The following is a 13,517-nucleotide window of genomic DNA, read 5'->3' as shown; positions in this document are numbered from 1 at the left end:
TAGCAGCGTTTCGTATGTTTCTTTTATTGTGATTTCTTGCGCTTTTCTTGAAAAACTCCTGTAATTTCAAATTTCTATATGGTACATTCTATATATAACTTCAGATCTCACTTTAAGACCAGAAAATGTTACTTTCTATTTGGACTGTCACGTGACCGTAGTTAATTTATCACGTGTTACGTGCTCGCATGTGCGTTTACTTCTACGTGTCGCCAAATTATTTTTCACGTGATCGTGGTTGTTTTAATCGTCCCGTGGTCAGATACGTGGGCCGGTAACCCAGTTTTACTCCCTCAATTTCAACGTTCTGTAATGTGTCCCAGCTAAGAATGTTCAGCATGGGATCTCGTAAACGGAAATTGATACAGTATAGGTTAAATAGAAGAAAAGTTGGGCGTTCAAGGGAGTGGTTTCCCGATGCAAAGAGATCTGCAAAATTATTTTTAGTCTTTTAGTTATTTGGAAAAAACCGAAATTTTTGAAGATTAAAAAAATTTTTTTCAATAAATTCACCCTTAATAATTTACACAATATTTTAGTTTTTAATTGTCATTTTACTATCGGTTATTAAATATACCGAAAAATGACTTCTTGAAATTGAACGTACTGAAGATATAAATACAAAAATCTAGAGCTGGATTTGTTTTATGCCAACAAGGGAACCTGCCCTTTATATATAGAATTTACTGGAGTCTCCCACTCGGTGATGATGAAATCCGAGGGACATTTTGGTACATACAGAAGTATGAATGGTACATACAGAGTATCAAAATTTTCCGCATAAAATTATTTGAATAAACACCAGAATTTTCAGTAAAAGAAATACGATTTACCAACCTAGGGAGGAACCACGTGTCTACAGCATTGCGAATTTGGGTTTTAGGTTCTTTATTAGAATGTATTTGGTACACGAATAATTGGTCCTTTGTTTCATAATGCTCCCTTTTGAGAGCCTTGAATAATATCCCATTGGCTTTAACCCATAACTACCGGTTCCAACACGTTGTACAGATGTGCGGGAATATCTATCATATAGATTTCCTGGAAAATGGATAGGCATATATTCGGAACATCGTCGACCAACCGTCACCATTTATTGCCACTTGCTAACGTGATCTATAACTACTCCATTCCAAGCATGTATTATAAACCACACTTAACCTTCCTATTACTGCCAGAATTCCCTTTACATCATACCCTCTTCATGTTGCCCACATTATTGCTTTAACTAATTACCAAATGCTAATACCTTTGTTCTCGAAGACCAAATGCATGATTAACCTATTTCGACCCTCCATAATCGAATCTCTGCAGTTGTCGTCAACAGGGCACATTAACTAAAGTCATAATGGCCTATACGCAATATCAGTATTATTGCTGCTGTTCTGAGTACTGTTTTATTGTTAAAAGTTTGAGGGAAATATAGAGTTGAAAGAGTTCTCAGAACCTGCACGTGTTCTAACTATGTAACGTGTTCCAAATCCGAAGTGCTATAATTGCCATCTATTAAACGGTAAGAATTACAGGGTCGATTAAATTAGAAAAAAATGTGCCAAGTTTAATACTCTTTTGAGAATTGAAAACAATGCTGCCTAACGATTTTTAGTTTCCAAGTTATTATGTAAAAACTAAATTTCGGCCAAATATAGTTTTCCAAATAAATTGAAAACTAAAGGTTTTTCATTAAAATGTTTGCTACAACAATTTTATAGTTTCCTTGTGTCTACAAACCAATAAATTTCTAAATTTTAAATATTGCTTAGCTTTTGAGATAACGACAACAACTTGAGTTTTTCAAATACGGACCTGTATATTTTTCGACAGATTTTTAAAAGGCCTAAGTAACCCCTTTACATTGAAATATCACATGATAAAATTTTTTGACATTTAAGTTTAATAAAAGTTATCTTCATTTTTTCTCGTTAAGTGAGGCCGGTCCTGGAGCTCTAAATGAAGAATGCAATTATTACGTCGCTCAAAAGTGTTATGTAGGGAAATAAAGTATCAATCAGGCCATAGATAATCAATAACAGATTAGTAATAATAATCTTTTAATTTAGTACATTTCCAAATTTGAAAGTATAATAGATTATGAAAAGCGGAAAAATAATATCTGAATAAATATCAGTAATAATTATTATTTATTATTAAATTATACTGTATTATTGTATTAAATTATATTATACTATTAAATTATAAAATATTATTAAAACCTTTAGTTTTCGATTTGTTTAGATAATTACATTTGGCAACATTGTTTTCAGTTCTTGAAAGAGGATTAAATTTGACACATTTTTTCCAATTTAACCAACGCTGTAACTCTTACCATTTAAGAGATGACAACGATAGCACATCGGATTTAGAAAATCCTGTATAAAATGAAATTCTTCTTCTGCAAAGATTAATATCTGTGCTCGTTGTTATTTTGAAAACTGACTGAACCTGATTTTCTAAGGCAGCGTTTACGTAAGAAACTAATTCCTCACTAAACGTTTTTCAATACTGATGTTTTTCGTTCTCCTGCAATCATTGAAAAATGGCAGCAATTTCCTTCTTTTTCTAAGTTTCCATACGTCTTTGCCATTACTAGTTAGAGAAATGCACTCTTGATCGTTTTCTCCAAAGAAGATAAATGATGTGCGAATTATCCGTTACTTGAAATTGGGTTTAACTAAATTTACCTCTTAAAGCTGAATGTTCGTTTCGCCGGTCAGCATTGAGAAATACGAGGTGCTTGATATCCCCATCGAAGAGATCGTTTGTTTTAAGGAGGTCGAGCCAGAGCAAAAGAATGCGTAATAAAGCGATATAGAGCTGTGCAGAATGTGGAAATTAATTACTTACGCGGCTAGATTATAAAGAAAACGGCATTAAATTGCAACCATTCTTATTCAATTTCCTATCGCCATTATCTTTTGAAAGCAGACCAAACTTTTAGCTTATAGAATGCCTTTCGGTAATAGTTTCAAGTAATTTTAAGTAAGTAAATCTTACTCTCGACCTGGAAAACCTCCGATGTTATTCTGAAGGGGATTGGATGGGACTTTAACCAGAATCTCCGCTCTCGTTTGAGAGAAAGGTAAAGTTCATCGAGTTTCTGTTTGAGTTGCTTTAAGGAAGGATCCTGTCATCCTAGTGATTCCAACTATTTTCACGGTTCGTGGCCTCTCTTTTTAAATTCAATATTTGCCGCAATCTTGAAGTGCGAAATTCCGATAAATTGTTTCTGAAAATAGCCTTTGGAGCGGAATTCAATTAAAACCTTATCCCGATAAGTGTTCTATTTATAGTCAACAGGAAACCTGTTCGGTAACTTGCCAAAGCTCCTTACCAACTCCCAATTTCAACAGTGTGCATCTGTCGGAGACAATTGTAGGTAAATCCACGGGAAGTTAAGGTTAAACTTTTGAGAAGTAGAAACTTTAATAGTTGCATCCAAATATATCTTGTTTGAATTTAAATACAGTTAGACCTGCGTTATTTCATCAATGGAACATATAACTTGGGTGTTCAAGCAACCATTTCTGCAATTCCATCAGAAAGTTATGATGAAGACAGATTCCATTAACTAACATTTATACAGTTCAAAAAAGCTCTTACATCAAATATTATAAATCTGACTATCTCAGAGATTGTTTTCTTACCACTACTTGGACTATATCACTAATGTTACTTGACCGTTGCTGAATTCACACATTTTTTCTATCATATTAATGCTAAATTTTTCATATAAATTGTAACTGCTTAAAACTAAGTTCCATAAAAACATTAAAACATTTCCATGGAATTTCTTTGCTAAAATGTGTCAGGTACCTGCCTTGCTTTGATTCTACTCGTTAGCTTATCCTCAAGAGACATATGGACTTAGATTTATATCCCGTCACAGTTTTCCTCCTCTTTCCCATTTAGTCACGGGTTTTCATTTCGAAAACTGGCGCGATATTTACCAAAACCAGACAAAATATTATGTTGGATTGTTTGCAAAGTCATTGCGTATTTTACAATGTAAATAAAAGGCCATTTTTTCCGCTAAACATAACATTATTAATTTTTGTATTGCCCATTTTGTTCAATAACATTTCTCCCTCTTTGGGGTAATTTCATGATACCGCTCTCGTAAAAATTAGATTCTTTTTCGACAAAAACTGGCCCAAATACGTCGTTATATCTTCATCAGTCGCGACGGTCTTTCCATTAAGGTCATTTTGCAGCGATCGAAACACATGATAATCCAATAGTGCCAGGTCTGGGGAATAAGTTGGACGTGGTAAAACACTTTATCCGAGTTGTAGCAGTTTTTGGCGGATAGTAAAACTTTTATGTGGTTTAGCATTATCTTGGTGAAACATAACGCCTTTGCGAGTTACTAATCCTGGGTGCTGCTTCATGATTTCGTTACTCAATTTATCCAGTTGACGACACCTTTGTAATCCCACCAGACGGATCACATAACTTTTCTTTGGTGAACATCCGCATTTGGAGTGTTTTGCACTGGCGCATTACGCTTGGTCCAAGATCTTTTGCGTACGCCCATGTTTTAACATCACACACATCACATAACCTTTTATGACTGTATACTTTGACATAACAAATTTGCAGATGCAAATGAAATTAGCAACAATTTAAGGCAGTTGAACTCATTCAATGGAAAAATAGGCAATTAATTTATGGGCAATCCAATGTTTAGTTCTCAAAGAAACTTACAGGGTTTCATTTAAAAACTAGTTATGCGACGTAACCTGTTTGGTCGCCGGTTCTGACCACTCTTCCCAAAATTAGAAAAGTATGTGTTAAAATTTGTCCCTGAAACCATAAGAAAAACTCGTTTTTATATATAAAATTCCCTTCACAAATGGCCTAATAACGGTAATTATCACTATTTCATTCAATGCACCTTTAAAAAAAGTGTTCTGTGGGACCATTCATCGGTATCATTAACGTAAGACTGTGGAATCTCCTCCGAAACCTGCTTCAATCCAGAAGGTGTCAAACCAACCATTCGACTCATCAATATCTCTCCTATACTGGATTCAAAAACATGTTTTCATCAAGACTTTGGACAAAATTTGGTTCGGTTTTTTCATGTGTATTTTCAGTTCGCTCAAGAACCTGTGGTAAAACTATTTTAATTTGTCCTCCAAAAAGGCATCTAGACATTTTAGAGGTGATTTTTTAATAACTGCTTTCATCTTACATCTCGAAATATGACTCAGTTATGAAATCCTTTTGAAATTAATCTCTACAGAGGAGGAGGGTCGAAACTCCGTCTCAACATTATTATATGATTGTGATTGCTTCTCGTTGCCTTCCTCCGTCAACGCTTCAGTTGTAGCTTGTAGGTTAATTAAGATACTCACGAGAATCTAGACAAATAAAAGAGAGACCGCAGAAAGACATTTAGAAATACTGAGCAAACGATAATTAAACCCATATCACCTACATCCTAGGCCCCAACCAACCTACATTCTAACTTGTAATTCACGACCGTCTTTCGCCGTTCTCTGGATGAGCCCGGATTAGAGGCGGTCAGAAGTAAAGGTTCTTTTCCTTCCTGTAATGTCATGATTTTCTCAGGCTTCAACGGACGCATCAAATAATCAAATTGATTTTTCACCCACTTAAAATCTGTAAAATGCAGAAGATAAAGTTAACGAAAGAACAACACTGCACTGGACTATCTACATTCTAACAGGTGTTTCTCCATGCTTTTAAAGGGATTTCAGTTAGGATTTTAGCGTTGGTTAGAAGTAGAGTTTTTCTCCTGGAATGTCATAATCTCGGAATTCCAAGAGGAATCTGAAACACAGTATTATGGATCTTTCGGCCATTTAAGTTCAGTCAAGCTCGAATGCTTGGTTAATCAAGAAAGGGAGGTAATTAAACTAACAACACTAACACCCTACACCCCAACCAATCTACGTACTAACTGTTGAGTAAACAATTCTTGGCATCAATCTCTGGATAAGTTTTCAGTTGAGATTAATTTAACGCTGGTCCGAAGTGAGAGTTCCGCCACTCCCCAAACGCCATGGTCCTTTATATTCTTTACTTTGCTCCTCACTTAGAAGTATTTGTCTCTTATTACTGACTCTGCTAGGAAGCCAGTCCTAATGGTTCTTTTGTGGTTCCTTATCCTACGTTTTGCGGTTTCTTTATCACAATTTCTCTATATAAAACTCTCATCAGAACTTCTTCGAGGATCATTGGCAGCAAATAGGGGCCAAGATAAAGTCACTTCCAGAAAGCACTTTCCTTACGATAAGTGTTATTTCTGCTTCAGACAAAGTATGTTTGAGGCCAATGCAAAATTTCTCTGCAAATTTGAAGGTAATGATCACAACTGCTTTGGCTCGACAGATTAACTTTAACAAACCGTTTAAGCCTCTACTCGATATTCTCGTTGTTCTTCCCATGAAAGTGGTGTAAAGCCTCGTATAAAGCCAGCATTTCCATAGTTTTTATCTGTTAAACTGGCTTACTTCAAGGATTTAATTAAAAACTTGCCACTCCCAAGGGGCCCGCATATTAAATGTCCGAGAACAAAGACCCATTTTATACCTTATTTTCAACCAACTGATAATCCTCAAGGACAAAGGGATTTCCAGTTTCTGATTTTAGTTAATCATAAAGCGGCCTTTATTATAAAACTCTCGAAAACTTTCCCAATTCTCTCGGCCTCCTAGTTGTGAAAGTTCTGGAGATAATGTGCATATTAAACAACTGGATCTAGATCAAACTATGTAGAGGATACTTTTGTTATCAATATAGACCTGGCCCAAATGAAATGAATGAGGTACCCGAGATCTATAATCTCCAGAATGTGATTATTCTTGGAATTGTACATTTATGAGTAATGGATTTTTATTATAACAACTATCAATCATTTTGCGGAACCGTTTTTTGCTCTTCCTGATATCATACCCACATAATCGATATGGAGCGAGCTTTTCATTTGCAAGGTGTGTAATCGGTCGATATCTTTTTTAGCGTTAGAGTCAAAGCAAAACGTTAAATATTAAAGTTGTAGAAAAAAAATCTGCGCATTTTTTACACTTATAAGAAAACACAGGGCGTAACACATCAAAACATAGAGATATTTCAGGCAGCGATAGTGCTCTGCAAAGTAATGAAAAATACAAATAGACCCATGGTCAAAAACGCACCATCTTCGATATACAGGTAGGCAAAGTTTCACATTTTTATATGTGTTGGGAAAATACCCAACATCTTCACCTAATAATAAATTTCTTTCTTTGCCAACGTAAACCCTTCTTAATCACCCTTAAGGGCAGTGTTTACATTATCCAAATGCATACACATTCCACACTCTTCCCACGCTCATAACTCTTCTCACCCATCATTTTTCTCACACCTTCATGGCACCGTATTGATAAGCAATCCTTATTCCCTTGCACTAATCATTCACACTCATTGGTATGACTATGAGGTGGTAAAAATATATATGGATAATATAAGGTTCATATTCGGTGGGAAAATTAAGTTTTTGAGACGGTCTCAGACAGTCTTATATAGTCTCTCACACAACACGCAACGCCTCTTCAACACCTCTCCAACTCTCTTTATATACTCCTACAGCCTTAGTAGGATCTCAATACTGCTCTCAATTAAAACATAACATTTGCCCTGTTCCAAAAAACTCCCGATCGTCAAAGGTTCTTGATAATAGGTGGTCGCTTGTGGTTCTCTAGTTTACCCTAATTTTACACTTTGTTATGACTTTTGTCACCTGTGCAGTAGTGTTGGACATTTAGTTAAATAAAAATAAGTGTTTTGTTATCAAGTGTGTTTGTTCTGCATTGGTTCAGCGCCAAATAAGCTGTGGTCCTTCGAACAAAAATAAAATCTAAACAAAAGAGATACAGTTCACCTCGGCACTGCCAATCAACTGTGCCCCCCTTGTGTCTGGGGTGAGACAGCAAGCAAAACGCAAACTTGCCCCGTTCAATATGTACATGACAAAAAAAAACATAACTCCCTGTATAACGCTACCGACGATTTTATTGTAAAAGGTCTTAAACAAAGTAGGTGTACGAAATTTTAAAAATTCAAGTCGAGGCATACGTGAGAAAAGCGCAAAATATGGAAAAAAATATGAAACTTTGCCACTCTGTATATCGAAAATGCGTTTTTGACTATGAATCTATTAGCATTTTCTTATTATTTCACAGAGTATTATCGCGCCCTGAAATCCATGATGATATGTCGCACCCTGTATGCAAGGTGTCAAAACCTACGGCATTCCAAAATTTAGTTTTTTTAATAGGATAGTTTTATTATTATCCCACCCATTTATAACACTATTTACCGAAACACCATTTATATTAAAACAACTCTGGTGTTTGTTTTATCTCTAATGGATTTTAAACGACCAAACTCACTTTAAATGGCACGTCATCTGAATACTGAACACATACTTTGGTTTCAGGAGACAATCAAGGAGTAAAGTTCCTGAGACGCTTCAAGCAGCTCCTGAATCCTGCACAAGTGTTTGACCTCATCTCGACAGGGCCTCGTCTCGGTTTAAGACTGTTTAGACACTTCGATCCATTCCGAATATTAGTTTGTAGTGGAGATGGATCTGTCGGATGGGTTCTCTCCGAAATAGATAAACTAGATATGCATGTAAATATCTGCATTTTCCGGCTAAAATCGCAGTTTTTCTTTTGTTTTATTTGGAAAGGACACCTCACACACAAATAGGACTTGTAGATGGGATTGCACGCCATTCTCAGCTAAAGCTAACTAAGAATAATCTGAGAAAATTAAGGTCTATTACGATTTTGTGCCGTTTAATTAGTTGGAACGTCCCAGAGACCGGTTTCGATCCTATTAGATCTCCTTTCGGTTCATCTCGAGGCAATCAGACTCAAGGAGAAATTGACAATGTCGACGGCAAGGATGTTAGATCTGCAGAAAAATATTTTGCGGGCGCCATCTGCCGTGCCCTTTTTGCTGCATCTCCATCAAATCATTAGCAGGACTGAAAGCACAGGGACGGCTTAGAGTCGAAAGCAATAAAGATGAGTGCAATAATAGTCTTAGGAAAAATCAGAGAAGATTAAGCTCTATTTGGATTTTACGCTTCATCACAGCTTTCCGTTTTTTACTTATCTCAAATTGGTGACAGATTTGTCACTCAGACGTTAACAAGGGTTTCCATTCGAGCCCTTAGTAGAGAGTGTCTCAGTTTTAACTGAAATTGCTATGCAATTCCAGCACTCTAACAATTCTTGCTTGTGTACGAGGTATTATCCACCTCAAACATATAGAAAATCAAAGTGATTACTTTTTGGCAAAGTCCAGTGGCAAAGTGGCAATTAATCTTTGCTTTCAGAAACAGTGCCAAGTAGCAGTACTTCCATTAGGTACCGGCAACGACTTAGCCAGAGTGTTGGGTTGGGGTGCTAGTTGCGATTCCGATGCGCATTTACCTCAACTTTTAGAAAAGTACGAAAAGGCTAGTGTGAAAATGCTAGATAGGTAACTATGCCATATAAGTCTCAGCAGCAAGTAGGGACTAAAGTGACTCTTATTTACCTGCAATAGATGGAGCGTGATGGCCTTCGAAAGAACGATAGCAGTACCAAAGTTGTCGCTAACCCCGGGACAGCCCGATGGTCAGTTACATGTCCAAATAACGCAATATGAGGAAAGCCTGAAAGGCCATCTCCAGAATATCTTGCAGTCAGATGAAACTTCCATTATTATCAATTCAGCAAAGGTAGGTAATCGCCATTAGTGAGTATTCTGGTTAAAAAGTCAACGGTATTTGTGCAATTGATAAACTAGAACACGTCTCTTGACCGAAAGCCTGAAAAGCTCATTCCATTAGTTATAGCAGGAAAAAGTTTTGACGTAAAATTCCACAGACAATACAAAGGAAACTTTATGTAATAGCTATATCTACACTAATTACGGCATGTGAAATGTTCACAAAGCGAACTTATCGAATAAGTCAGAGCTTCTGTTAAACATTTTAGAACTGACTAGGCAGGATGAAGCAAAATAAAAAGGTAAGGAAGCTTAACAAGTTTCGTCTTCCGCGTTTAGTTCCCCTTGCTACCTAAGAATTTCCGCTTAAACTTGTATGCACTAAACCTCTCATGCCATATTAGTCATTAAAGCAATAAATTCAACACACAATCTCGGAAACTATAAGCGTTAAGTCGGCTAAATGAGGAAAGTTCAAGGCAGTTCTGCCAGTAACATCATGACAAACGCCCTTTTGTTCATTATAGAATAAAGAACCGTAATAAACCGTTTTGAATCGGCCTTACAGCCAATTCCAGTCAACAAAATAAAAGGCATGAAGTAAAAATAGCTCAAATCAATTGCGTCGATGCAGCCTATATGCCTGCATATGCAGGTTTGCAAAATCTCTATTTGTTTCTGCGATATGGAGATTTTTAATGTACTGTAAAATGAACGCCCCTAGAAATGTTTTCTCACGACTCCAAGCCTCAACTGAGGTATCCACAGTCAATATAGGACTCGTATTACTCCATTAAACCGAAAAGTTACATGTGAAAAATTTCGAAATTTTTCTAAAAATTTCCAAAAAGGGGGAGGGGTACTTCCTTTTTCTCGCTATTCAAACTTCAAATGTCGATATTTCGGGAACACGTGGGGCAATTCCCTTAAAAAAATAGCTCAAATTAATCCTCTAGATTCGCTCGATGTTGGTGCACAACTAAATTAGCAAAATTTTCTTTGTTTTTTGAGTTACGAGGTCGCGTTAGCACCTATTTTTTGCGATTTTTCCCGGTCGCATATATGAGCGATACCTGGACCTACCCGAAAAAGTGACTTTCGCGGCGTCAAAACTGGTTAGAATTTTATTTTTTTTACGATAATTGCAAAATGGTATTAAGACACAAATTCGATAGGACAGCTCATTACCACACCAGTTGCAGCTTGCGAAACGAAGTCATAAGCTTTGCAATCGGACTTGTCAATAATGCCACGCAGTGAAACGAAATAAAAATTGAAATTTGGCAGTTAAGAAATCGAAGGAGCCCCCAGGTGAGCGAAATTTGGAGAACTCAAATGGAACCATCCTGTATAAAAGAAAGGAATAACATAAATGGCAGAAGAATAAATTAAAAAGAATGGAGAAAATGTATTCAAAATCAGGCTATCCCGAAGTTTCTAGATCTGTAATGGGCTCGTAACGTTGTAGGAATAGAAAATCGGATTAAATACAAAAGAGATAAAAGGAAATGCGAAGATATAAATATAGTTTTAATCGCACGGGGTAGCTCATAAAAGAGCATCAGATATTTTCATTTTAAATAAACCGATCATAGCCGTTGTCACTGTCACGATGCATTATCTATGCAGGGAAACACGTCTGAATTCCATGGCGCTCCAAAATTTTTAATAAGTAAAAGTAATATATTGGTCAGTCCAACCCGTTATACATATATGCGTGTATAGTGAGTAGTGACAACGACCATGTCATGTGTCAAATTTATAACCTCACTCGTTTGTCAAATACAGCTGCTATAATTATTTATTATCTCTTTAAAAAGGAAAAAAATGTCAACATAGATGTCACTTATCACAATTTAAATATAAATACGAATACAATTATCCTTGTCAAATAAGAGTGAATCTCAACTCGAAAAATTGACTAAAATACCTTTAAATAAATCTATAATGATCCTAAATTTTCCAGGTAAATCCAATTTTCTCTAAAAAGCACTTTAAAAGCTAACTTCCAAAGCCTATTGGATAAGAAAATCGGGGTTTTCAAAGACTCCTGCTGAATCAGATGGGACAAGTGGAAAGGGGAATAATGGAGTGACGTCAGCCCAACTTGTTAAGCCCTAAACGGGATTTGTTGAGACGGGTATGAAATAGGGCCGTTAAAAGTTTATTCAAATCGCCTGGATAGGGTCGCTCGTGGCGCAAAAATTAATGAAATGGCCTCAGTTTTCGGTGAAATGGAATGAGCTTTCCGGTTAACTTCTTGTTTCCTTAATTTTTTTGGAAGGTAAGAATCACAATTTGAAGCCTAAAGTAGCAACCATTGCATTCAGCGTTAGTTTCTCTATTTCCAGGTGTTATGCGAAACTGTTAAAGACCTAAGGTTTCAAATCAGCGAAAGCTCCATTACCCGAAACGATGAACAGCTACAGAAGCTGAGCGATATTCTGCAACAAAAGCAAGACATGCTGCTGCAAGCCTTGACTAGTGATGTCGACGTTGCCAATTTCCCTTCAACCTCGACAACGTCGGATGAAAGTGGAAAAAAACAGGTAAGACCATAGAAGCTTACTCCTGCGGTAGGCTCAACCCATGTAATTTCTTCAAAATCAATTTTCTCCCCAAAGCACATATAGTGGAAATCAAAGACCTAGTTTAGACTTCAAAAGAAAAATTACACCTTTTTCTTTTTAAACATGTAATCTAGATAATGTTGTCGTCCATACACATAAGCCACAACTCATTTTTAGTCTGATATTCGCGATTCAATTATCCTTGGAAATCCGAGAATGCGAAGGATAAAATGGAAAAAAGCATAATTGAGTTTCCAGCGTGGCACAGAAAACGGAAAGTATGGATAAAGATGCTGTAACATTTTTTAATTTAATCTGTCGAAGAAAACAGGAGTTAAATTGCCGTTTGAGAAACGAGAAATTTCAAATTTATGAAAGTTGTTATGAATGTGTCACTAATGAGGATTTCAAGTTTTGGAATAATAACGCATTTAGACACTCGAGCACACTCTTAATGCTGCTTCAGCTTTATGGAGCAGGCACGACGTAATGAAATTTTCATCATGCCAGAAAAGGGAAAATGGAACAGTGGTTCGTTTACTAGTCCAAACTGCACAAATACTTAACAATGTTGCAATGACCATAATTTTTCTATAGATCATATGAGGGTTATACGACTACAACGAACATGTAATACTGTCCATAAAGTCTCCGCATCTTTCCATTAAGTGAGTTCAATTACTTTAAATTGTTGCTAATTTTATTTGGATCTGAATATTTTTTACGTCAGAGATAGTCATAAAAAGTTATGTGATGTATGTGATGTTAAAACTTCGGCGTACGCAAAAGATCTTGGACCAAGAGTAATGAGCCAGCGCAAAACACTCCAAATGCGGATGTTCACCAAAGAAAAGTTATGTGATCCGTCTGGTGGGATTACAAAAGTGTCATCAACTGGACAAGTTGAGTAACGAAATAATAAAAAAGCGCCCAAGATTGGTAACTCGTAAAAGTTCATCAAGATTATGCTAAACCACATACAGGTTTTACCATGCACCAAAAATTGCTTTTGCAAAAAAACAGTTTGGATGGAATGTTTGTCACGTCCACCCTATTCCCCAGACCTAGCACCATTGGATTATCATGTGTTTCGATCGCTGCAAAATGTCCTTGATGGAAAGACCGTCGTGACTGATTAGGGTGTAAAAGCGTATTTGGGCCAGTTTTTTGCCGAAAAAAATGTAATTTTTATGAGCGCGATATCATGAAATTGCT

General features: G+C 36.4%; 1 protein-coding gene across 6 annotated transcripts in view; it reads left to right on the top strand.

Annotated features, from left to right (window-relative positions):
- The window catches only part of LOC136412135 (diacylglycerol kinase eta), a 114,998-nt gene that overhangs the window by 75,498 nt on the left and 25,983 nt on the right, over positions 1-13,517 (top strand). For 4 of the 6 annotated variants that reach the window (XM_066395063.1, XM_066395061.1, XM_066395059.1 and 1 more), the window contains 4 exons: positions 8,447-8,643; positions 9,356-9,501; positions 9,568-9,742; positions 12,069-12,281. In XM_066395063.1, coding sequence (XP_066251160.1) covers positions 8,447-8,643; positions 9,356-9,501; positions 9,568-9,742; positions 12,069-12,281 — 731 coding nt within the window. The remainder of the gene's footprint in view (positions 1-8,446; positions 8,644-9,355; positions 9,502-9,567; positions 9,743-12,068; positions 12,282-13,517) is intronic. The other 2 variants (XM_066395062.1, XM_066395060.1) reach the window with 1 other exon arrangement.

Source organism: Euwallacea similis, chromosome 11, assembly GCF_039881205.1.
Source record: "Euwallacea similis isolate ESF13 chromosome 11, ESF131.1, whole genome shotgun sequence".
Lineage (NCBI taxonomy): Eukaryota > Metazoa > Arthropoda > Insecta > Coleoptera > Curculionidae > Euwallacea > Euwallacea similis.
The sequence above is the reverse complement of the archived record's forward strand: the minus strand, read 5'-3'. Positions and strand labels throughout refer to the sequence as shown.